At 38.6% G+C, this 25,318-nt stretch overlaps 1 protein-coding gene across 1 annotated transcript in view; it reads right to left on the reverse strand.

Annotated features, from left to right (window-relative positions):
* The window catches only part of RGS7BP (regulator of G protein signaling 7 binding protein), a 101,965-nt gene that overhangs the window by 18,789 nt on the left and 57,858 nt on the right, over positions 1–25,318 (reverse strand). The window contains exons 3-4 of the mRNA XM_046670933.1: positions 18,047–18,177; positions 452–599 (exon numbers count right to left, since the gene is read on the reverse strand). Of these exons, the coding sequence (XP_046526889.1) occupies positions 452–599; positions 18,047–18,177 (279 nt within the window). The remainder of the gene's footprint in view (positions 1–451; positions 600–18,046; positions 18,178–25,318) is intronic.

A 25,318-nucleotide genomic window follows, 5' to 3' on the forward strand; every position in this document is an offset into this window, starting at 1 on the left:
AATCGCTGTTTGAACTGGACAGAATGCTCAGCCCCTGACTGGCAGCTAAGCAGGCCATTCCATACTCCCGAAATCTGAGAATCTGCTGGAGGCATCTTTGCCCGATTTCACGTTCTTCTCCCTTAAACAAAGGGAAATTTTGGGACCCAGTCCAGTGGGGGAGCTGTGATAGTAGGTAGATCCAACTTTCTCCCTTCCAAGGAAGCGCTCTGTTTTCATTTCCATGGAGACACACTGTGGTGGAGGGGTCAGCAGAGGCCTGGGAGCCGGCGTCTGCTGGACGTTTTGCTATGGTTCCACCACAGGGCTTGGACTCCTTACCTTCCCTCGTCTCGGGTTTCTGAGAGTTCTATTTCTGAGTCTGAAAGAGAAAAATCTCGACTCTGTGTAGCCCCTAGGAGTATTAACTGTAGGAGAGTTGGCTGTCTATTTAGGGTAACTTTCCACTTACCTTTCACTGTTCTCAATGTCTGTGGAAACCTGCCAGGAATGTTGCTGAATGTCTACGGGGGATGTTGAGGAGTCCTCTAGAGCAGGTGTTTCAGCGCTTGCCTCAATTTTGCAATCCAAACTCTTGGTTCCCCCTCCAGGCTCCTTTCCTAATGGGGGAGACGGGGGTGTTGGTAAAGAGAAGGGGTTAAGAAATCATTGCAAAAGTTGGCTGTGCTTTGAGTCGAATGCTCCATTAACCTTAATAACTTTGTGAATACTAAAATAATTTATATATACATGTATACGTGTGTGTGTATGCAGCATTTTCTACAACATTCTGGGAAAGACAGCTTGAGGTCAATGCAACCTGAAGTTCAAGAAAAAAGTAAGGGCCCTGTCTTTGGGTATTGGTGCTTTGTAACCCATTCTAATTTGTAAGTTAGATCAGGTTAGCTTGGGAGCGGGATTCAGCCTGTGAAACCATGCTGCTTTTTGGTCCTCAGATGCAGAGGCAGGTAAGAGGACCAGGAGCAGGTGACGTCCAGATGAAAGAATGGGAGTTCCTGCCTTTCTCTCTGATTCTGACACTGGCTCTCTTGGCCTTTGGGAAGCAAGAGAGATCCCGGACCTGCCTTCCATTTCCTTGGCTCTCCATTCTCCCTGAGTGCATCCTTCTGTGAGGAAAGAGCCTGGCATCAAGATCCAGCCTTACTCTGCTGAGACCATAAAATGCCATCAACTAAAGTGCCGTATACTGGGTAGTCATCCACAACAATACACTGCCAATCCACTAAGACTTGTATTTACCATGACTGATCTCAAGTGAATGAATCAATACTTTCTGGAAACGAATTTCCAAATTCGTTCAGCTATAAATTCATAGAAATTAAACGGAGTTACAGTCTGTGCCCCAGGTATCCTGTGTTAATGTCTTTTATTCTGCCTTGAAAATCTGCGCATCTGCTGGGGGGTATCCTGGTATCATGGGAATGGCCTAGGAGACCTGAGAACTGGGTTTTAAACCTCATTTTGTCATTCATTCATTCACTCATTCATTCATTCACTTGCAAATATTTCTTGAGTATCAGCTAAGTATCAGCTACTGGGCTTGAAGCTAGAGATATAGAAATGAAAAAAAGACATAGTCTTTGTCTAATGAAGCTTAAAGTGCAGGAGATAGACAATTTTAAAAAATGATACAAATAATTACAAAGCTGTTGTATAATATTATATAGTCTGGTAAAAAGGGTAGCTATATTGTTTCTTTTACTCTTCCATCTAATTTTGTTTATATTATGTACCTACAGCTCTAGACTAGTTGTTAGGAAATTGTTACAACCCATATCATCAAATATTCATGAGACAGCAGCTACAACAGGTTACCTCTTAGCTCAGTTTCCCTAGTCCTGATGTGATCGTCTTTGCATTTTTTTATTTTTAAAAAAACAAATAAAAAATAAACACACTTGTGAAGAAGATGGATGTTTATGGTAAAATCTAATGTGAAGCTTTTCCCTTGGATTCCTGATCTGAAGGGGACCAACAAAAATCTCCCTGTAATTTCTAACCCATATGGTAGCAACACAAGGAGAAAGAGACAAGCAATTAAATGGTAATTAACTGTACATCATTCACCAGCCTGTAGTAGAAATGGACCTCTGAATGTTCAGCTGAAGCACAAACACAAGTTTGCTGATGAGAACTTTTGATCCTTTAGTGTGTACTTTATGTACATTGATCCTAGGTGATGGAATTGCTTTTCTAATTTTATGTTATGTTGTTGAGTGGAAATTAAGCACCTAATTTAGCATATTACCATTTCATAGTTGGAGGGCATTGACCTCTTAAAAGCACTTGCATTGTGCCTCCTGGTAGAGTGCAACAAACGCAGTCAGTCCATTTGCCACCCACCTCTGAGTAGGGTCAGCCCTCGGATGCGAGTCTGAGCAAGCAGCTAAGGTCTGAGACAGAAGCAAAAGTAGGGTTCCCCAAAATCAGCCTCCTGCTTTTCAAAACTCTGAAGGATAGGGCCATCTGAATGCACACATGGCTCCTATTACACTCCTGTGGGACTGAAATGCCTTGAAGAATGGAGTATAGTTTGCACAGCAGACGGGGGAGGAAGATTCACACAGGGACGGAATTCTCTGCTTTATGGGTTTTGCTCGGCTGGGGGGCACAGTAGCCCCTGACCTGTGGTCAGCGGTAAACAGCGCAAAGCTTTCATTCCAATGAGAACAGTGCATGTTCCTTCTTGGAGTCCTCTGTCCACCTCATATGGACACGGTTTACATGCAAAAAAGATAGAATCCAATCCACAGTCACTTCATTTATACTTCCTGCCTGTAATAGTTCTACTGCTTATATAAGACAAATACCATTCTATAACTTTTTCAAAGTAATATAACTAGTCATATATTCCCGAAACATGGCTATGAGCTGTAATGGCAGGTAATATGCTCCTTTCCCTCTGTTTCAGTGACTTCTAGATCTAACGCTGCTAACGTGGATGAACAAGAATGAAAACCTTGGATGTTGGAGTTGGAGTTTAGTGGCTTCTATCAGTTCACAAAAATCTCTGCAGAATTTCATCATATTGTATCTTTTCTGGCTGAAATGTCTTAAAAAACAGAGGAGATCAATATGAATTTAACGGGTTTTCAATTCCAGAATATATAAGGGGGTCAAGTGTACTCTGCAAATAGATAATTGCTCTCATTTATTGATAGCACGGACTATATGCTGGGCCTCCCTTCCCGCTACAGTGCCTGTTATTGCCTTCATAGAGCTTACCACTATTAGAAATTATCTCACCTATGTATTTGCTAACTAGTTTACTATTTGCCCTGCCAAACCCCACCCTCATCTCACATCTCCAAACTAGACATTTAAAGTCTGTGAGGCCAGGAACTTTGTTTTCTTCAATTCTATAAGCCTAGTAGCAAAGACCAAGCCTTACATATAGTAGGATTTCAATAGATATATAGCATTTAAAAAAATTAATTATATACATATACGTTGTTATACAACTCGCTTTGCCAAGTTCATATGGTTAGAGAGACTTTCATCTTAGCGCATTTTGATTTATTTCATGCTTTGTAATAAATGGGTAGTATTCCATAGTAAGAAATTTAGATGGTAACTGTTCTCTTTTCTTACAGTATGCCAGTATTTGCACAGGACAGATCCTTTGAAGTAGAAAACTGGGACACAGTGCATCTACTCACATTTTATTTCAATATATTGCCAAATGGGTCTCTGAACAGGCTATGCTAATTTACACTTCACTTCCACCAACAATGAATGAGAGGACCCATTTCCCCACCCCTTTGCCAGAACTTCCCGTCATCAATATTTGATTTTTGCTAATCTGAAGGGGGAACATAGAATCTCTCATTACAGTTTAATTTTCATTTCCTTTATTACTACTGAGATTAGATTTATTTTCATATGTTAATTGGCCACTTGTATTTCTTCTTCTCTATATTTTCTATTCATATCATTTGCTCATTTAAACAATAGGGTCGTCTTTCTTGTAGATTTGTAAGGATTCTCTTGGTAAAATGGATGTTGATCATTTGTTATGTATACGGCTTATATCTCTTAATGTATCATGTCTTTTAATTTTGTTTACAATGTATTTTTCCATAAATTAATATTTTTTTAATCAAAGCTGTTCATCTTTTCTTGTATGTCTTTTGGATTTATGTCTCATCTATTCTTATAACACTTACACAGTTTTAAAATGTTCAGCTCTTTAATTCGTCTGTAGTTTATTTTTACATATGGTGTGATGTAAAGATCTAAATTTTTAGTTCAAATGAAGAGCCAATTGCCCCAACACCATTTATTGACTTTTTCTATTGACTTTACTGTTCTTTCTATTTTGAAGTTCCAGTATAAATGTGGGTCTATTTCTGGAAAGACTATTCTACTTAATATTTATTTGTCTATCCTTGTGCCAGTTCTATGATATTTTAATTATTAAGCTTTCAGTATTTGGTAAGGAAAGTTCTCCTACATGGTTCTTTTTCAAAATTTTTTTAATCTACTGTAATTGAAACTATAAATTACTACCTTCTGGGATTTGGATCTTTAATGAGGGATGAATCAATGATTACTTTCTCATTATTGTCCAGGTTTCATGGTTTATTTGAAATTTTTGCTCTTCTTGAGTTAATTTTGATAATTCATTTGTCTTATAAAACCATTTGCCAAACACATTTTTACTAGTATAAAGTAAAATATGATTTTCTCTTGTAACTGTTTCACATCCCTAATGCTGTGTACGCGTGACTTTTGCATACCACTGTTTCTTGGGTTCCCTATCTTCCTCTTTCTTGGATTCTGTTTTCATTTTGTTGGAGCACATCCTTGACTGATTATTTCACAGATCTGTGGAATGCAAAATTTCTTAGCCTTTATATGATTGAAAATACTTTTTCTTTTCTCTCCCTTTCTCTCTTTGTGCTCACACTTAAATTCTAGTTGGCTGGATATAGAAATCTCTGTGCAAACTAAGTTTCTCTCAGAACTTGGGTGATATTCTTCCCTCATCTTCTCTCTAAATCCAGGGATGCTTTGTATGTAACCTGTTTATGGCTGTCTGAAAAACTTTAAGGATGTTATCTTTAAACATTTTAGCTATGAAATGACTCCTAAATTTGCGAGAGTATATATAATTGACACTCAAATCTCTCTCTCATTTATATATATATGTTTTGCATATATTACATATATAAGTTTTTGATGAACCGTTTAAGAACAAGTTGCAGACATTAATGACACTTTATTCTAAATACTTCAGCATACATCTCTAAAGAACAAGGATGTTTTCCCACATAACCTCAAAACAATTTTCACACCAAGAAAAAATTAACTTTGATTAAATATAATTCAATGCAATTTGATACAATACTATAATTTAATATATTGTCTACATTCAAATTTCTCCAATTGTTCCAATGATGTCCCTTGTAGCTTTTTTAAAACCAAAGTTTCCAATTAAGGGTGAAGCACTGCATTTGCTTGTCATGTTTCTTTATTCTCCTTTAATCTAGAATAGCACCCTTGTCTTTTTTCATCCTTCATGTCATTGATATTTTTGAATGAAGAGGCCAGGCCAGTTGTTTCATAGAATGTCTTTCAATTTGGAGTTGTCTTACTTCCACATGTCTAGAATCAGAGTAAATATTTTTGGCAAGAATATTATGGAAGTGATATTGTGTGCTTCCTAGTGTATTATGTCAGAAAGCACACGAGTCAGTTTGTCCCATAACTAATAACATTAGTTAAATCTTATTGATTGCTTGGTTAAGGTGGTTTTGGACAGCTTTTACCAATGTAGATGCAGGCTTTTCCCTTTGTAATTAGTAAGTAATTTATGGAGTGATTCATTGAGATGTTATGGCCTTTCAATTTAAAGATTTTTCTTTAGGTTTGGTAAAGGTTTTTCCATTTTTCTTCATTATCGGCTTCTCTTTATTCTCTCTCTTCTATGAAACAGGAGAGAATTCCTATTTCATGTTGGAGTCTCTAGATCTATTATCCATGTTTCTTAACTATCCCCCAGACTTCTTCTTTTTTTTTTTTTGAGGAAGATTAGCCCTGAGCTAACATCTGCCGCCAATCCTCCTCTTTTTGCTGAGGAAGACTGGCCCTGAGCTAACATCCGTGTCCATCTTCCTCTACTTTATACATGGACACCTACTCCAGCATGGCTTTTGCCAAGCGGTCCCATGTCCGCACCCGGGATCCGAATCAGCGAACCCCAGGCCACTGAAGCAGAACGTGCGAATTTAACCACTGTGCCACCGGGCTGGCCCCCAGGCTTCATATTTTTGGGGCTAAATTCTAGAAGAATACCTTGACTTGATCTTTCAGTTCACTGTTTTAGGCTCTCAGTATTTCCATTGTAATTGTTAAGAACTGTGAAGGATCTGAGATTTTACTCTACTCGTGAATTAGCTTGCCACAGTTTCATGGATACTGGAAGAAAACATGAGACTACTGGGTCAGAGACAAAGACAGTCTATTTCTCATAGAATAGCAGTAGCCAGAGTATCACATTTGTGTTGGTTTCTTGGGTCCTGATTCCCACAGGAAGGCATAAAAAGGGCCAGATCACATCTGCATACATAGAGCGCTGTGTGACAGGAGAGAAACCCTGGGCTTGGGGATCCTGAGTCTCTTAGAAGCATGTCTGCCCTTTGCTCCAGAGGGCAACATTTTCTGAATGTTTATGCTGATACTTTATACTGAATCGTATATACTGAACAGTAAGCATGCCTTGCTTTAGAGGAAGACACTGTCTCTATTTTCCAAGGCATTTGCTGAATAAACATCCTGAAAAGATAGTATAAAACAAAGGGCAGTCAGTGCCTCATTTTGCAAGATGTGCAGAAATGCAAGGACCAATGGAGAATTGTCTCCCAACACAAAGTAACCCATATGTTGAGTTTTTCATTGATAACATTTTTATTTCCAAAAACCCTGATTACTTCCTTTTCATTTCAGACAATTATTGTTTTATGGGTATGACAGATTCATAAATCTCTCTGAGAATATTGATTACAACTACTTTAAATTCTTCATCTGTTTCCAGTTCTTCAAGTATGAATTGTTTGTTTGTTGTGTTTATCTCCCTTTCAGGGTGTTGGTTTTTCTTAAAAATCTGATCACTTCTGGATGTCTATTCAGATTTGTATCTGAGAATTTTTGTTTGCCTATCATTCTTGTTACAGTGTCCTTCTGGTGTTTGTAGAGAAGCAGGATGTGTGGCTGGACAATGTGTGTCTAAAGCTTGTCTTCCAAGAGCTTCCCATCTCCAGTGATGAGTTACCTGGGCACTCTCCTTGTTTTTTGGGGCCTCATGCCTGCTCTGCATTTCTTATTTAGAATTCCTACTCCAATGAGATATGCTGAGCAATTTAGTCTGAGAGAAAAAACTGGAATCGTGCTCGCTTTCTTTTTCTTTTGTAGCTGTCCTTATGGAGGCTCAGAATTACTTATACTCTGCTCTGCTTTGCTGCCCAGTCCTGACACACACCGGGCATCCTCCTGGGGCAAGCAATGATGGTCTCTGTTGCTCAGTGTTGGGCAGTCCAGCTTTTCTGAATGCAATTTCAACATTAATTTCCTTGACAACAGTTCCAGAAATCTTTTCTGTTATTTGTATTTGTTGACTCCAAGTTTGAAGTAGCTCTGAAATTGATTTCATTTTTGTAGCAATTTTCTCCTGCATGAATTTCTTTTGTTTTTTCTCAAGTTTCTTCTCAGCTATGGTTTCCTCTATTCATTTATATCCACCAATCCAATCCAAATTGCTTTCTAGCTTTGAGAAATTCCTCAAAATTTCTAGTTTATTGAAGTCATCTTTCCTTGTTTCTCAGGGGCATGGAAGACTGTGTTCGCCAACTCCTATTTTCTTTTCCTTTTATAATTAGGAGGGGCATGTGACAGAGTGATGGCCAATGGCTTCTGAGCAAGAGTGGTGTATGCCTCTTCCAGACTGGCTCCTGAACATCCTCCCACAGGATCCTCATGCTTTCTTTTCTTGCTGACCACTGGATGGGATGTAGGGAATGGAAAGAACAACACTGCCTACCCCATCTCAGCTCTGGCATTGGACTATGACTTGGGTGAATAATGAATTCCTATTGTTCTAATCCATTGAGATTTGGTGTTGTGTCATGCAATAGCTACCCTAGCCTGATAAATATAAAAATTAATATGGATTTATTCTTTTCATTATATCTTTTTCTCTCATTTCATTGGATTTTCAGTAGGAGGGAAAATATATGCATGAGTTCAGTTCAACATCTCTGGACAAGCTTTTCCTCCAATTACGCTCCTCCTTTTTTGACAACAGATGCAGAATGAAAGCAATTCATTCACTTGTTCAATAATTATTAGTTGAAACTTTACTCTGCTCCCAGGCACTGTGCTAATGCTGGGGTACAATGGTAAACACTCAAGGATCAACTCTAGAGGAGACAACAGATCAGAAACCAAGCAGCTACACCTCAATGGAACATGTGCCATAATCAATGCCATCGAAATGCTTGGGGGACACATTGCGTGGGCATCAGCCCAGCCTTGGAGGGCAAGGAAAAGCTTCCTGCAGGAAGTCCTGTCTAAGCTATGACTCAAAGAAAGGGCAGGGGTGGGCCAGGTGAAAGGGATGGGCATGGGGTGTGATAGGGTGAGTAATATATTCCAGGCAGAGGAAGCAACTGGAAAGAACTTGCAAGTTCAGATCCCTCAAAGTAGTTAAAGATGCCTTGAGTGTGGCAGGGCAGGACACAGAGGGCAGTGAGGTGGGGGTTGCTGGTGAGAGATAAGGCTGGAGAGGTTAGCAGGGTCAGTTCATAGATATTTTTCTCAGCCACATTAAGGAGTCAGCAGAGGACAAATCTGGACAGTGGCCAATTTGAGTTCATCCTCAGCTTCCCTCCTTTGACCAGTTGTCCTTAGAATGGAGCACCTGTTCTCTACCATCAGGTGGGCTCTCAGGAAAGGGGTCAACCTGCTTCCAAATGGTAACTTCAAGACAATGTTTCACTTCACCCAAGAGAGTGAATATGCATTTAAAACCATTTCTTATTATGAAATGAAAAACCCTGTCCCCTCAAAAATCAATTTCAGGCCTCAGTGAACAAATATTTGCTTGGGGAGAGGATGGAGGTAGGGGAGAAGGAGAGTCTTTAGAGCACCTTGAAATCACAGTATGATGGCTTTTTCGCTGTGCAGAACTAGGACATCCAAACGTTGGCCACTTTCCTCAGTGCCTTGCAAAGCTTTTGCCTTCAGCTCCTTGGGGATTTCTATGTATTTTTAGCCTGTTTATGGATAATATAATAATGGAATGTTTTAGGAAAAGTTAAGGGAAAACACCCATGAAGCACATACCAGATTAGAAGGCTGGCTATTCTTATATTCGTGAGAAAAGGTCAGTTGTTTAGGAGGAACAAAAACATCTGATTCTAGGGCAGCCTCCAGAGTCCCACAGAGCACCTCAGCCTCAGAAGCCCTAGGCATTGGCCCTGGGAGACTGGGCTGGGATCATTTATTTAGGATGGGGGTCTTTTATCACACTCCACTCTAGAGACCTCTTTTCATCTCCTGATCTCTTATTTCCCCCATTCTCATTCCCCTCTATTCATATTTTCTCCGTCCATTCTTTCTTGCTTTCCTCCCTGTCTTCAGCCTACCAGTGACAGCAGGAAGTGTTGTCATAGACAGCGTCCCTTTGGAGGCCCAGAGTTTGGCCTCTACCATCCGGCAAAGTCAGTTTTCTCCATTTGCGTAAATTTCCCCAGGAATGGAAACAAAACCAACCAATCTTCTCTGAGCTAACAATATATCATTGCACTATCATTTCCTTGAGGGCAGGGCAAATTTCCTATGTCCTTTGGACTTCTGACACATTATCTGCTCTGATGCTATGCACGGGGAAGGATTTCAGGACAGTTTTCATACTGACTGCGAACAACAAATGAACATGGCTTACGTGAGATGGATGGGAGCTTATCCAAATAGTTGTTCTCACTCTTGTGCATTTTCATAGCTGGTAGGTGCTTTTTAACTCCATGCACTGTGAAAAGGGCTGTGGAAACTTGGCTGCTTATTAAGTAACCCACTTTTACTCTTTCACATTTTTATAAAGCATGTAATTTAAATAGAAATAAGTTATATTAATTCAGTTGTTTACCTATATTAAAAAATAGTTTCCAATGCTTTTCTACACTGTGGTAAGATGTTATTCACAGTGCTATAAAATGCATAGTGGAAAATAATAATTATTCCATACACAGAGCTCCATTCTTGCCCAGACACTGGGAAATAAACATTTTCCAGTTCAGAAAAGATGTGGAAGTATCCCCCTCCCCCACTGCCCTACATCCTTCTCTGTGCTTCTTATAGCATTGTAGTCCCATCGCTGCTCCCCGAAAGCAGCCATCCTGGTGGTTCCACATAGCTATGCAAGAAAGCAGAAGCATGGGGCCCCCTTGCAGCATCGGAGAAGAACAGATGATGGGAGATGCCTTTGGAGGAGGTCCCTATGAGGCTGCTCCATTTCCAGGCTCTAAAGTAGGGCAGAATAATGTATAAGATGTATTTACTGTATAATTAATTAATTCCAACCTTCTCATAATGGGTATCTATGGCTAAATCATGCTCCCTTTGGATCACACAAATGCTGCGTTTTATTTTATTTTACTTTACTAAACATAATCATTTCTTAGAATTAAACTTCTTTACCCAAAGTAAAATATTTTATAAATCATTAAATGATCTATGGAATTAACTTTCCCTCTCATCTTAAAAGTAACTCTCTGAACTTAGCGTTATTTTGGTAAGAAATTAAATATACAATGGATTTTAGCCATTAAACATGGTATTTTGAAATATGCTCACTAATCATTAAATAAATCAACTCTGTGGCTAAAATTCAGCCAATTGTGCTATTATTCTTCATTTCTCCATTTGATATGTTCTCTTGCCCAATGAAGCTTAGTGGAACAATCACAAACTTTGCAGTGGGAGCAATGTACTATGTGACCTTGGGCAAGTTACCTCTTTCAGCCTCAGGTTCTTCATCTGTAAAATGGGGGAAATAATACTTGAGGATAAAATGAAGTAACACGTATAAAGCAGCTCGCAAATGGAAGGTACACAACCCGTGGAAGCTATTATCATTGCTATTATCTACTCCTCAGCTGACATCTACTTTGACAAAAGGTGATGAATATGGTGTCCTACTAACAGTTTGGTATATGAAGACATGAGGATAGAATAATAGATGGTTGTAGATTACCCTTAGACTCCAGAAGTTGGTTATGTTTATATTCTTCAAACAGTTTAAGTTTGTTCTTGAGTCCTTTGCATTAGATACCAGCGTTTATGAGATTGTTTCCTCTTGTCATTCAAATCTCAGATTAAATGCTATCTCCTCAGAGAATTTTGACCATCCTTTCTAAAGTGGCCACCCAATCACTTTCTTTTACATCACCCATTCTATTTTAATCATTGACATTGCATTTAGTATTGGGGGTTTTTAGAACATTTGATTTTTTAAAAATACTACTTCTCGGGGTCGTCCAGTGGCACAGTGGTTAAGTGCGCACGTTCCGCTTCAGCGGCCCGGGGTTTGCCGGTTCAGATCCTGGGTGCGGACATGGCACCACTTGTCAAGCCATGCTGTGGTAGGTGTCCTCGTATAAAGTAGAAGAAGATGGGCATGGATGTTAGCTCAGGGCCAGCCTTCCTCAGCAAAAAGAGGATGGGCAGCTGATGTTAGCTCAGGGCTAATCTTCCTCAAAAAACAAACAAAAATAATAACTACTTTTCTGTGCCAGACTATATACTCTACAAGAACAGGGATCTCTTCAGCCTTGGCCATTGCAGACTCCCAGCCCCTAGACCAGTGCCTTACATATGATAGGTGCTCAATAAATATTTCTTCAAAGAATGAATGCATGTTTCCACTCAGAATTTGAATCATAGTCTATTTTAAGATTTATTCTGCTTCATTTCTTCTAATCTGCTGTTCTATTTTAGTATCAACTGCCTCATTACATTGGAAAATAAGGTCTTTACTTTTGGCTATATTCTATTTCTGTCTTTATGTTGCTCGTTTCTTTTATTGGTGTGGGTCACTTCCTTTACATTTCTTAATATGACGCTGAACACACTGGAGTCTTTATTGCTCATATTCTATTCTTTGTCTTGAGTTCATCCTGTATTTTGCTGGATGGTGGTTCATTAATTTCTCATTAGAGCATCTTGAGCTCTCGGCTCCCACTAGATTTTGAATTAAGATCTTTCAACTAACATTTCTCTATTCTTTCCCTTTTGTGATTATATTTCCTCTGTATATTTTTGTCTCTGTATATATCATGATGGCACACTTCAGAGGAAGAACCTGTCTTATCTTAGGCGGAGGAAGGGAGGATGGCATACCCTCATATGACCTGGGGACAATTTTGCTGTAAGCTATGGCAGAGAGGTAGAGCAGAATCAGAGAGGGTCACTGACAGAACAAGATGAGTCAAGAAGAAAGATGGGAACAGCAAGCTCACACATGAAGGGGTACTGCACTGCAGTGTTCTATCATCTCTGCTCCTTTCAGAATGGGAATGCTGCCCAAACTGGTTGAATGGGGAGAGAATGTGAGATAGAGGAAACCCACGGTCGAAATAGCAGAATCATCCAATTTCCTTAGAGACCTGGCTCCACTTTCTGCCAAAGGAGTGAAGGAAACGGGCAATCTCATTTCCTCTGGTGGCAAGAAACAGGCATTAATGGTAAATGTGATACATGGACTCAGTTATGGGAAAAGATTTTCCTACCTAAGTACCTATGAAGAAGTGAGAACAACTATTTTTCATTATAAACATAGAAATTAGACTTTGTCAAGTAATGGTCCAATTTACAACTTCAAGTGTTAAAATATGAAACTACAAAATGACTAAAAGTATTCCCACCTGTCGTCTTCTTGAAACAAACACAGTTTTTCAGAACCACACTCTGCATGGTACAACCCAATAGACTTTATGAAATATGGATTTACCTCACATTACCGTAATTTACTCTAACTTTGTTGGCCATAAAAAAAGAAAATCATTTTAGTCCTTTTTTTTATTTCTTTGGCAATAGCATTATCTTGTAAAGTATAAAAGATTTCCAAGTAGATTGTACCAATCGGATTTATGAGACAGTAAAAATTCAGAAGCATGGTGATTGAAAAAGCATGAAGATCCACCAAAGATATTGTTAAGGACTACGATATTTATAATTTGCTTAATTGGGACAGAAGGACAATCTTCATTACTAAATTCCAGCTCACTGCAGGAGCTTCAAAATGATTTGAGGCTTATTTTTCCCAGAAAGAGACCATTCTCTTCACTCCTGCAGTGACCATGTGTGTCCTTTTTCTCTAGACTAAACTCATAACTACTCAATACAATAGTAAAACTAAATGTGATATACAATACTTGCTGGACTTCTTGTGGCAGCCAGGGAGGTGATTAGAAATAAGAATAAATTCAAAGTACAGATAACTGTGAAACAATTTGGTTTTGGTATCTAATCTCAATGAAAAATTGACCAGAGACTCTCATATAAGCCAAACTTAATGACTCAATTACAAGTCCTTTGTTTTTCTTGATGGAAAAGAAATAGTAAAGAAGAGGGGAATGGCCAACTTGTAACACAGGGAGGGAGAAGAAACACTTAAAAGTTATCAAAATATGTGTTTTTATCATAGCATTAAAAGAAACATACCAGAAAGAGATTCTAAGCAGAAAGAGATTTCAAGTGTTACAGACTAGAATGGGAGTCACTCTTCCCCAGAGACTCTGAGGACTGTTTGATTTCTTGAAGGAAGGGGGACTTAGGAAGGGCTTTAGACAGGCCCCTTTCCTAGCCCAAGGCCACACCAGAGACACCACCGTTTGGATAAAGAGTATATTACCTGGCATCTTAAATCTTGGTAGACAGACTTTTTCTAGTGGATAAATGCTCTTTTTGCTAAGACATGATTTCTATAGCTGTATCTATCTATCCATCTATCTATCTATCTATCTTTCTATCTTGGAGAAAGGGGACTGATTTCTTCATCCATACTTCTCCCTGCCACTTCTATCACCTTGCTTGAAATTTGGAATCACCTGCACTTCAGTTTCCACTCCATTGCTCATTCAGAGTCTATGCATATTTTTCCCTAATCACACATCCTGACTCAGTCCCTGAGGAAGTCATATTAGCAGAACCTTCCTCCCCACCCTTCCCCCCTGTCTTGTCTTCATAAAGACGAGGCATTTGTTTGCCTTCCACTGCAATACTGCAGGAAGGTTTCTCAGGCTTGCTGACTCCTCTCAGTCTACTTTTATGAGTAGGGATCCCATGTTTCCAGGACAAGATACATGTTACATCTCTTAATTTGCCCAACTCTTCTCTTAAAGTTTAATACTCTTGTTCTGGGTCTGTGGACATATTTTTTCCTTGACTGATTTCTGGCAGTCCATGGTCACTGGAGCCGAGTACATCTACTCTTTTCAGCCAGGGCCTCCCAGATCGTCAGCAGCAGGTTTCACATACTTATCGTGTATTAGCTGGAGGCTTCTGGACACAGACAGGTTACTCTCTAGTTTCCAATGATACCAAAGACAGAAAGAACAAAATCTAGTGACATCAGCTGACATCTTCTATGCTATCCTGATGATGGGAATATAAACTAGCAAATGGTACAAACAAGCCAGGAGTCCAAAACAATAATTAAACGTTAATCCCTTAGATGTAATGATTAATGGAGAGAACAAAGAAATAAAAAATAAATATAATACAAATATAGGACTAGGAAAACTAAAAATGATTTTTCAAATGGAACTATACCTCTCCCAAGAGCTGGTATTTTATTTGGCATTCCAGAAATTTCCAGGAAATTTGTCAACTATATATTTTAATGCATATGTTTTCTAGTGCTTTATTTTTTCTGGTTTAATGACATTTTCCTTGATACCTACTGCTAGTCACTTATTTCCATCTTCAATGTAGTTTTTTAACCCTAAATATTACTATTTTCTTTACTTCTCATTTGAGAATTTTTCATTAATAAGGAAGTCTACTCCTCATTGCCTTAACTGTACTGGTACCCAGACAAAGGTACAATCCATAAGACAATTGGCTCTTGGACTTGCATTCTGGAAAAAGAAGAGGCTTGCCAGGAGTGGATGGTATACACACATTTCAAAAAAAAGGAGAGATATGTGGTTTGCTGACTACAGATGGTGATCAGAAGGTTACAAATATATTCAGTTGAAGAAGTGCCCAAATAAACTGTTCTTTTAACTTTTTCCAGCAGCAAAAGAAGTAAACTTAAAGGAGTTTCTAACTCAGAAGTTCTGGGGTAGGGCCCGAGAATTTGCATTTCTAACAAATGATGCTGATGTTGATGCTGCTCGTTCAGACTACACTTTGAGAACCACAATCTTATTTCAATGGTCATATCAAGGGTTCACGAAGAAAACATGCTGTGTGAGCCATCACAGAGCTCATGCTCATCAGAGGTACTTACCACTTTTGTATTTGCTTTTCCTGGGCTTAGGGGATAAAGAAGAAAGCATGCAGCATAGTTGGAAGCATGTCCTTAGATGAGTGGACAATGGCAAGGTAAAGGCTTGGAAGTTTTAATTTTTATTCATATGGTGGGGTGATTTGTTTTTGTTTCAAAGGGTAGAGCAACAGTTTTCAATCTTCATTGTGCATCAGAATCAGCTGGTGTGCCCCAGAGATTCCGATTCAGTAGATCCTGGAGAGGATCGAGGAATCTACCTATTTATCCAGCATCCTGAATAATTTTGAAGCAGATCTTCTAAGGATTAAACTTTAAGTAATAATGATTTTAGAAGAATAAAATAGAAATCCAAGTGGAGACTTGACAAATCAAAGACACTATCAGGTATATTCTCTTTAGAGTTGTACATAGGTTAAGCACTAGAGCAAGATGCAGGGGTTTATCATTTTTTAAAGAAGAGGCAAGGAAGGAAGCAGATCAGAGACTGACAATGAAGACAGGAAGCAGTGAAGAGCAAATGAGCTGATCAGTTAAGAGGTGATGTGGTTTTGCTTTGTGTGCTCAAGACCAAATACGAGAGGAAGGAATCTGGATGAGGGAATCGCTTCTACTTTTAAACAAAGAGCTAGCAGAGAGGAATATACCTTCCAAAAGTCACGTGTGAAAAGACAAAAATTAGGAGTGGATGGCAAGAGACCAGGCAGCAAACCAAGGAGTTTGAGTGAGAGTGGGGGTGGAGGTCTTGGGGTGTTAAGGGCATGTCATCAACAAGGCAGATTCCAGTGGCAAATGGGCACGAAATACTGCAGGTGTAGCCAATGCAGACCTGGGGAAAAACTACCTGTACCCAGTCTATTCAACTATCCAACCATGATTAAAAAGAACGAAAACACTACTCTGTATGTGTGTTTACGTGTGAATGCACATGAGTGTGTGTGTGTGGGGGGGCGGGGGGAGAGAGAGAGAGACAGAGAGAGAGACAGAGAGCGAGAAAGAGAGAGAGAGGACAAGTAAAGACACCAAGCCAACAACAACCTGTTTGGATGTCATCAACATGTCTGAGTATTCAATCTTCTGATGAGGCATCAGGACTGTCAAGGAGCTAATCTCTCCAAACATGTTCACTTGTATTAACAACAGAAGTAAAGATGGAAATTCTTGAAAGTTCAGCCTTTAGAAGGCAAAAGGAAAAATAAATAATATTTGTATATCAAATATTCTCTCTTTGGAGCAGCGTGGCATAATCTTGTTTTTAGTCCTGTTGTGTGCACACATATGTGTGTACACTAGATTTGGTTTTTACAAGTACTTTATCATATCATTTAGTTCCCCCCAAATTGCAGGCTCATTTGATTGCAAATCTCTATTTTAACTATTTCTTCACCTGAAATCTTTTTTTCTTCCCTACCTAAACCCCATCTTCACAACCCAGCTCAAGTCTCACCCTTTCTACAAGATTTTCCCTGACTATTACAGAGTTTACTGAACTTTTCTATTTCTGAATTTAAGTCATAGGCAAGTATTACCTTCTATGTACCCCCCTATTCTCCTGAGCTCAAGCACAAAGTGTTTGCATTTAGAAGGGTCCCAATAAATTACTGTTTGATGAATTAGGAAAAATATAGGTTGAATCCTCCAGTAATGAAAACTTTTGACTTCCTCCCCAGCATACATTCCATTTCACCCTCTCTCATCACATAACAGCCACTCCTCTCCTAGCTCCAGAAATGACCCTTAATTGTCAGTATAACTCCACCCATGTGGCTACAGTGATTGGTTCAAGTGTAGACCCAAGATCTGACCTGGGTCAATCAGAATGAAGCTCAGGACATTTGCTACTCTATAGTGGGGAGAAGTTCTCTCTTATTATGGATCCTGTGGGGTGCAGATGTGATGACTGGAACTGCTGCAATCAGTTTGCTAACGTGGGGGAAGACAGCCTGAGTAAAGCCAATACCCAGGAGAAGACACAGCATCACTCAGAATAGAACTTAGAAGTCTGAGCAAACCATGCAGAAGCCACTGCCACGTCTGGAGGCTTCAGTCATTTGAGCCAATATATCCCCTTTATATATAGTTTAAGCCAGGTAATGAGATTTTCTATTACTAATATGCCTCCCTATTGTTTGCTGAGTTTTCCCTATTTTTAAATCTTTGGGATACAATATGGAATCTGTCTTCTTGCAACCTAATTCATTTACGGAAATAGCAGCAATCTTGGATAGCATTTACTGCCCTCATAAGATCATTATATATTTTTGCTGCCTATGCTGAGTCTAACCAAAGTCATCTTCACAAGCGGTAAAATAAGAAATTTGAGAACTGTTTCTATGACAATTTCTGTTTAAGGTGATCAGTGTTCTCACGCACTTAGATAGTATTGATATAGACATTAATTTATATCACACATTTCCTGAACGTTGACATCCCTTCTAATTGTGTGTAGATAGACATACAGTGCATAGAGGCCTTTGCAAAAGATGGGCCTTTGTTTAACATCCTCAGTGTTTATGGCAACATATTAAGTGTAGGTACCTTTTCGATGAAACTGAAGAGATCCCAGCAGACATACGGATTTTAGCATCTCTGTGGCGTACATTTCTAAGCAGCACTGCAGCTGGATGTAAAGCCTGCAGATTTCTGGATGAATCTCACCATCTTCGGGGCTGCAACAGAATGAAAGAGAAAAGCTGTGAACATTCTCAAGATTTCACTCATCAGTCATTTGTCTCAGCTCCGAGATGGGAAAATGCTCGATAAAGATTCCTCAAAGCCTGGAGTCTAAAAAATAGGACTTTCTCCTTTCAAACCAGTGACCAAAGTCACAGTTCTTACATAAGTGTCTTTCTGACTAACAGCTCTTAATTTTTTTCCCCTTCAGCAGCAGATTTCTTCTGGGAGCTTAAGATCATAAATGTTTTAAGTAATTGAAAATATCAGACATTTTCAATTTAAGTGTTGGAACAAATTTCCAAAATATATTTAAACCATAAAAATATCTTAGCCTGCAAGAAGAGATTAAAAACTCTTATTTTTAGAGAAACTACCGAAGAGCTCTTCAATTATTAGTTATAAGATAGCTCTTTAATATTAAGGCCCTGGAATAATATGATTAGAGAGCCATTTGATACAAATGGCTTGATACAAATCATCTTTATCAAGGTCTTTTGTCTCAGTCTAAAGGATATCCCTTTATTGTTTGCTATGGTTAATTTATCAAAGGCCAAACGTTTTTAATGAAAAAATAAAAATTTTATGAAGAGAAAAGTAATAAAATTCTAATAATTATGCTTAACAATCTAAAGCTAAATAAACACTGAACTTATGTTCTATAATTTGTACTGAAGTCCCTGAGCCTTTATCTATTAACTATGATAAAATATATAAATGTGAATATGATGAAACACGAAGTGATCACTTTTATCTTTTGATTAAGAAGAGAGGAGTTAGTTGTGACAAGACTCTTTCTTTTATATGCAACTAAAATAGCCTGTGTTGAATAAAGCAAACTAAATAAAAGAGATGATGTTTAGAGATAGATTAGAAATGGAAGAAGCATAAACGTGAACTCTGTCAACTGTCCTAATGTGCTATCTTTACTTCTATCCCCACGCATTTAAAATGCAGTGAAATCTGATTAGATAATGCAGCCTTTGGATTTGATTCCTTTGTAAAGTGGGTCAGTGGCAAAATGTCAGGAGTAATTATCAGGAAAAAAAAATGGTGGCTTCATTTTTATTTAAGTTTTGAAATCACAGTAAAAAGAATTTATATTTACACAGCCCTTTTCCCTGATAGTTTTCATTTTCAATACTTATTTAGTAGATGAGCCAGAGTTGGTCTAACTGTGTGGCTTACACAACACAGGAAAATGCAAGATTCTTTGCCTCAGTACCAGTGTTACCTGCACAGGCATCCTGTCTTTCCTGTGTCAGATAGAACAAAATGCCTTAAAAGAGCTTACGAGCAAAATGTGGCTTCATCTGAAAAATAAAAGTCTACATCACTTTCTCATTGCGTCTCATGGGTCCAGCCTTAGGCCAACATTGGAAGCATGTCTGTCCTTGGCAAAAGTCCCAGATTTCCTTTCAGAGCTTTCTCCCACAAGTGCCTTCCACCTTCGAGCTGTCCTCCTGCTACCTGGAGTTCCTCCACACCCCCTCCACCACACACACACACACACACACACACACACACACAAAGACTCATCATTTCACATCATTGTCAGCCTTTCAAAATGTCTCTGACTGTGTCCTACCCCTCATGGCCCTGGTGGACTCTGAAGGAATAATGGGCATCAATGGTCTGTGTAATAAAAACTGATCCTGGTGTATTAGCTGCTAATACATTGCTTTTGATAGAATAATTTGAAGATAGTGTCTTACCCCAAAGGCAGGCAAGAGGGAAAAGATTTTAAGGCAGCCAGGTCCTTTCTGTGCTGCTCCATCATCCCAATCATAGCTGCCTATTTTCACCTATGCATAACACTGGCCCTGGTGGCTCATATGCAGATTTAAAAAACACCCTATCATAAACCTGCTGTTGAATTGTAAATTTGATGAGTGGGACAATTAGCCAGTACAGTAGCATTCCAAGCCATGGAGTATTCTTATTTTCAGAAGTACAAAATATGTGCCTAATGGCTTAGTTCCAAAAATATGCAAACTTCATATATAGATGACATTTTATGTAACTTAAAGAAATGACTACCATATTAACATATCTTAAGAGACAGTATATTTTGTTTATTATTTTATAGCTAGACAGAAGGAGATAAAGCAATGTATTAAGTGCTTCTGTAAAAAGGCAAGTGAGAATAGAGATTAAAATGCCTAATTCATAACATTTCCTTGGATGCCATCTCCTTAACGCCTCTGTAACCAATGGAGGTTCAAGAAACTGTGGAACCATTTCTCCTTTCCTAAATGTTATGGGAAGGAACTGAATCGATGCCATCAGAAATGCAATCCCCTAAACAAAAATTAATTGATGCTAAAGTTGCATTATAAATTTTCTGGTTAAAAAATTCACACATATACTGGCTGATTATCCTTTAATATCTTGGAAAGTTGAAGTATAGAGAAAGAAAGAAACTAGTTAAAGAGCAGTCAGAAAGTTAGGATATCTTTTATATTAGTGTTTCACACTGCCTTAACCAGGTTACACTGGCCTCAGGACTTGTACAGTTCATTTCTCCCATTTTAGAGCTCTGAGCTATATTTCTGCTACTGATTACCAAAAGTTCATTAAAAGACAAATTGTCAAATGAGTTATAATATATCTAACGTTATAAGCAGTGGACCGAAATACATTTTTGAGAAGCATTAAGAGCATTTAGATTACTTTCATAACAAATGAGCAAGAGTCAGAGCACGGAGAAGGAAGGAGAAGCCAAGAAAACGGCAATTTAAAAGCTTGAGACTTCTCAGGGATAAATTATAAAGCCCAAGGAAACATTTACATTAAAATGAAATTAGGCCTGTGGACTTCCTCCAGGAACTGGAAGCAACTTAACCTGGAGTTATTTATTTATGCTTCTCCTAAAATGATTCGCTCTTTGTAATCAAAGTTTAGTCTAGGAGAGCTGCCCCTGAGGTGATGCTCATTCAATTCAGTCAAAGAAACTTTGAGTTAGTGACTCAGTTGTGATTATTTTTCTATTGAGCTTAAGTCAAGCACTAACCTGATCATTTTGATTAATTTGAAAGTCTTAGTATTAATAGAAAAACACCCTAAAAATTAACTTTAACAATAGTTCAGCAATTTAGACCTCAAGCGGAATTCAAAAACATTTAAAATAAGCACCAAATTATGAGTCTTTCAATCAACTCTTTAAGGATGAGAATTAGGATTTAATATGTTAATCATATGACTTAAGAAATCCAAACTGGTTAGTGCTAGGGGTACATGAATACAGACATTGCCTAAGTTGCCCCTTGATAATGGAAATGCTCTCTATTGTGGATATTCTGATTTTGCAATTCAAAAAGTGATACACTGAACAACCATCAGAACGGCTAAAATTAAAAAGACTGACAACACCAAATGTTGACGATGACGTGCCGCAACAGAAATTCTCACACATTGTTGGCTGCAGCGGGGGGGAGGGGGGTGGTGGTGGTGTAAGTATACAATTCCTTTGAAAACAGTTCTGGAAGTTTCTTACAAAACTAAACATACACCTAACCTATGACCCAGCAATTCCAGTTCTAGGTATTTACCCAAGATAAATGAAAACATATTCACAAAAAGATCTCTGTAAGAGTGTTCAGAGTAGTTTTATTTAGAGTAACCCCAAACTGGAAGCAGGCCAGGAGTCTGTCAAGAGGAAGGCGGATAAAGAAACTAGTATATTCCTACAATACAATAATACTCAACAATTAAAAGAAGTAAACTTCTGGTACACAAAACACCATGGATGAATCTCAAAAACATGATGCTGAGTGAGAAAATCCTTACACAGAAGAGTACCTGTTTAGAACAGATAAAACTAATCAATAGTGACAAATTATTAGAACAGGTGGGGAGGGAATTGACTGGCAAGGGGCATGAGGGAAGGATACGTTCTGGGGTGAGGGTAATACTCTATATCTAGAGGGTTGAGTTACATGGGTGTATACATTTGGTAAAACTTATTGAATGGTACACTTAAGATTTGTGCATTGATTATAGGCAAATTTTACTTAAAAAAAAAAAAAGAAACATAAGCAAACATGGAACCCTAGTAAATGATACGTGTACTGACTGTTTAGGGGTAAAATTTACTACTGTCTGCAACTTCAGAAAAATAAGATGGGTTGCTGGTTGGAGAGAGGGATGGACAGATAGGTAGATATGCGGTAAAGCAACCACAATAAAATGATAACTGTAGAATCTAAGTGATGAGTATTTCCTTATTGCCCAAGCATTTACATTTCCCCAAATAATTACATGACATAAATTGAACAAAACAACTGAGCAGATTTATGACTAGTAAGGTCAAGTTCAGAAGTTAACACACTGGGGATTTTAGTTACAAAATGCCTTGGCCCGCATCTGTCTGCTCTTTTGCCCCGTTTTGCCAAGTTTGGTGTTCTGTGAAGCTGCTAATCGCTTTTTAAAAACCCTCAAAATGTATGTTGTTTTGAAAGTCTGTCCCTAATGGTGATGGTTTATATACTTAGTTGAAGGCAGCAAGACATAATAAAAAAAATGAGTTCTGGACTCAGAAAACTTAGCTCTAAATAGAGACTTTGCTGAGAATTGTGATCTTAGAAAAACCACTTTAATTTCCCCGGGACTCAGTTTCCTCAGCTGTGAAACAGGGATAACACCTATTCACGACGGAAGGATCTCAAGGTTGTTGCAAGGATCAAATGAGATTATGTGGGGAAAACAAGCAAAAACTGTGAAGGGTTGTTAGAAGCTGGCTGTAATCAATCTTAAGACATCAACGTTGTGCTTACTTAGCCTTATGCTGGCATATAGCCTGTAGTTTTAAAAATTATCTGCTAATGTGGTACATATATACAATGGGATACTACTCAGCCACAAAAAAACTGTGAAATTGTCCCATTTGCAACCACATGGATGAACCTTGAGGGCATCATGTTAAGCAAAATAAGCCAGACAGAGAAAGACAAACACCATATGATTTCACTCATATGTGAAATATAAACAAACTTATGGACAAAGAGAATAAATTAGTGGTTACCAGGGGAAGGGCGGTGGGGGCTGGGCACAAGGGGTGAAGGGGCACACTTATATGGTGTATGACAAACAATAATGTACAACTGAAATCTCACTATGTTATAAGCTATTATGACCACAATAAAACATTTTTTTTTAATTTTAAAAAATTATCTGCTATTCTATACATTCTTTATTTTCTTACAGCTCCCAAATATGGCCTTTGGGTAAATAAACATGCCATTAGTCTGAGAAAAGAAGGTGTGACCCCGTTGACAACCACTCAGCATTTCACAGACTTTAGTGATGACAGATAAACACTTGGGGTTTGTCAGCTAGCAGAGATGGAAACCAGAACTCCTGTGGCAGCAAATACATCCCTTTTCAGAATCAATTCTGTTGTTGGCTATTAAGCCAAATGGCAAGGAAAGATTCAGGAAGCCAAATGAGATGAGGGAAGGGGATGATATCCACTGCTTTATTTTTCAGAGCAAATAGTTAGGGAGGAAAGGAATTAAATGACTTACCCAAGGATCACGATCTCCAGAATATCTCTTCAAATAACCCTAGTGGTTTCCTTTCAGATGGATTCCATTTACAAGGATATACCCTAATTCTGAGCCAAATTCAGTGCTAGCTTCAGAGTCCAGCCTACATATGGTGTCCGTGAAGGAGACTTCCCAAGGTGGCCCCATGAGTTTACAGAATCAATAGATAGTCAGAGGACACGGAGGGCACAAATGTGTGTTTGTGTTTGTATATGTGTGTGTGCATCTGTTTGTGTGCCTGTGTGATCAAGATACTATTTTAGGTTTCAAATTCTTAAAGGTAATTACAGGGTCTATCCAAGCTCAAAAATACAGAACAGATGCCAGGTACCTACTAAATGACTACACTTTTTTATACCAAAATAAGCCTGCAATAAAAACAGAAGCCCAGTTAATCAGAAGAAACAGAAACAAGATACTTTTCAAGGTACCTACAGATAGAATAGTTGAGTTTCTCTATCGTCTCCATTTTTTTCGTCATCTTCCTCCAGTGAGTTTTTCTGAAACTTGTGTTTTAGGTGGAAACTTCCTGTATTTTCTTCACAGAGACTCACAGCAAGTTTGGTTCCCCCAGGAGCCTCTGATGAAGTAATTGCAATAATTCCCCTCACTTCACAGCGTGTCATTTGGTGGGAACATATGGCTCAGTGACCTCCTCACCACTGAACACGAGTCGGAATCAAACTCTGCCCTGGAGCTGCTCCGGTTGAGTCAAAAATGAAACTTGACTTTAACAGCAGAGTGAAACCTGAAGTTTCAACTGGATTAGCAACTGGATTAGCTTTTGGTGGTGACTTTGGGTACCTTTATGCAAAGCAATGGGGCTCAGAGGGGGAGCACTTTTTATGATTTAAAGCCATATTCTGGTCTTCATCTCCCTGTTACTTTCAGTTTGCTCTCTGGCAGGAACTTTGACATTTCCCCATGACCCAGTTGGGAGAGTTGATAAATAATGGGTAGCACTACCAAGCACCTTATATTTTTCCATTTAAAGAGTAAAAATTATATTTTAACAGATTTAAACACTTAAAAATCAATAGCCATCAGTTTGCTAACATTAAGTTACTTGCGATGAAGTAAGATTAAAAATACTACTATTGAATTGAAAAATCGTCTTTTATTTATCTTGAAATTTACTGGTTAAGGCATTACTGGTGAGAGTTGGGACTAGGTGGTGACTTTTGTGGCGAATCTGAAGGGGCTCTCTGGGCGTTTCTCAGGGCATTAGAGGTTGAAGTTGTTAATGGGCTGCACATCATGACTTCTTTTTCTTGATTCTTGAAACTCATGCTTATTGACCAGGAGAAAACTAACGCTTACAAGGCAATATTTCTTCATTCTCCCAAATAAAATATCTTTCTTATTCTATCCTGGCCTCTTTCCCCCCTCCCTCCTTTCTCCTCTCATCCTTTTTTTGGCTTGAGAGTCTCTTGGTGTTTTCATTTTTCCCTCTGATTCTCTCAATGTTTTTCTCTTTATGGTCTTTTCTTGGGAGTTCTATGGGGTCTGCAAACAGCTCTTTCGGTCCTGGTCTACCAGTTGCTGTGACTCTTACAGCAGAGAGAGGCCTGCGGCTGATGGAGTCTGAGTC

This window comes from Equus quagga, chromosome 9 (genome assembly GCF_021613505.1).
Source record: "Equus quagga isolate Etosha38 chromosome 9, UCLA_HA_Equagga_1.0, whole genome shotgun sequence".
NCBI classification, from domain to species: domain Eukaryota; kingdom Metazoa; phylum Chordata; class Mammalia; order Perissodactyla; family Equidae; genus Equus; species Equus quagga.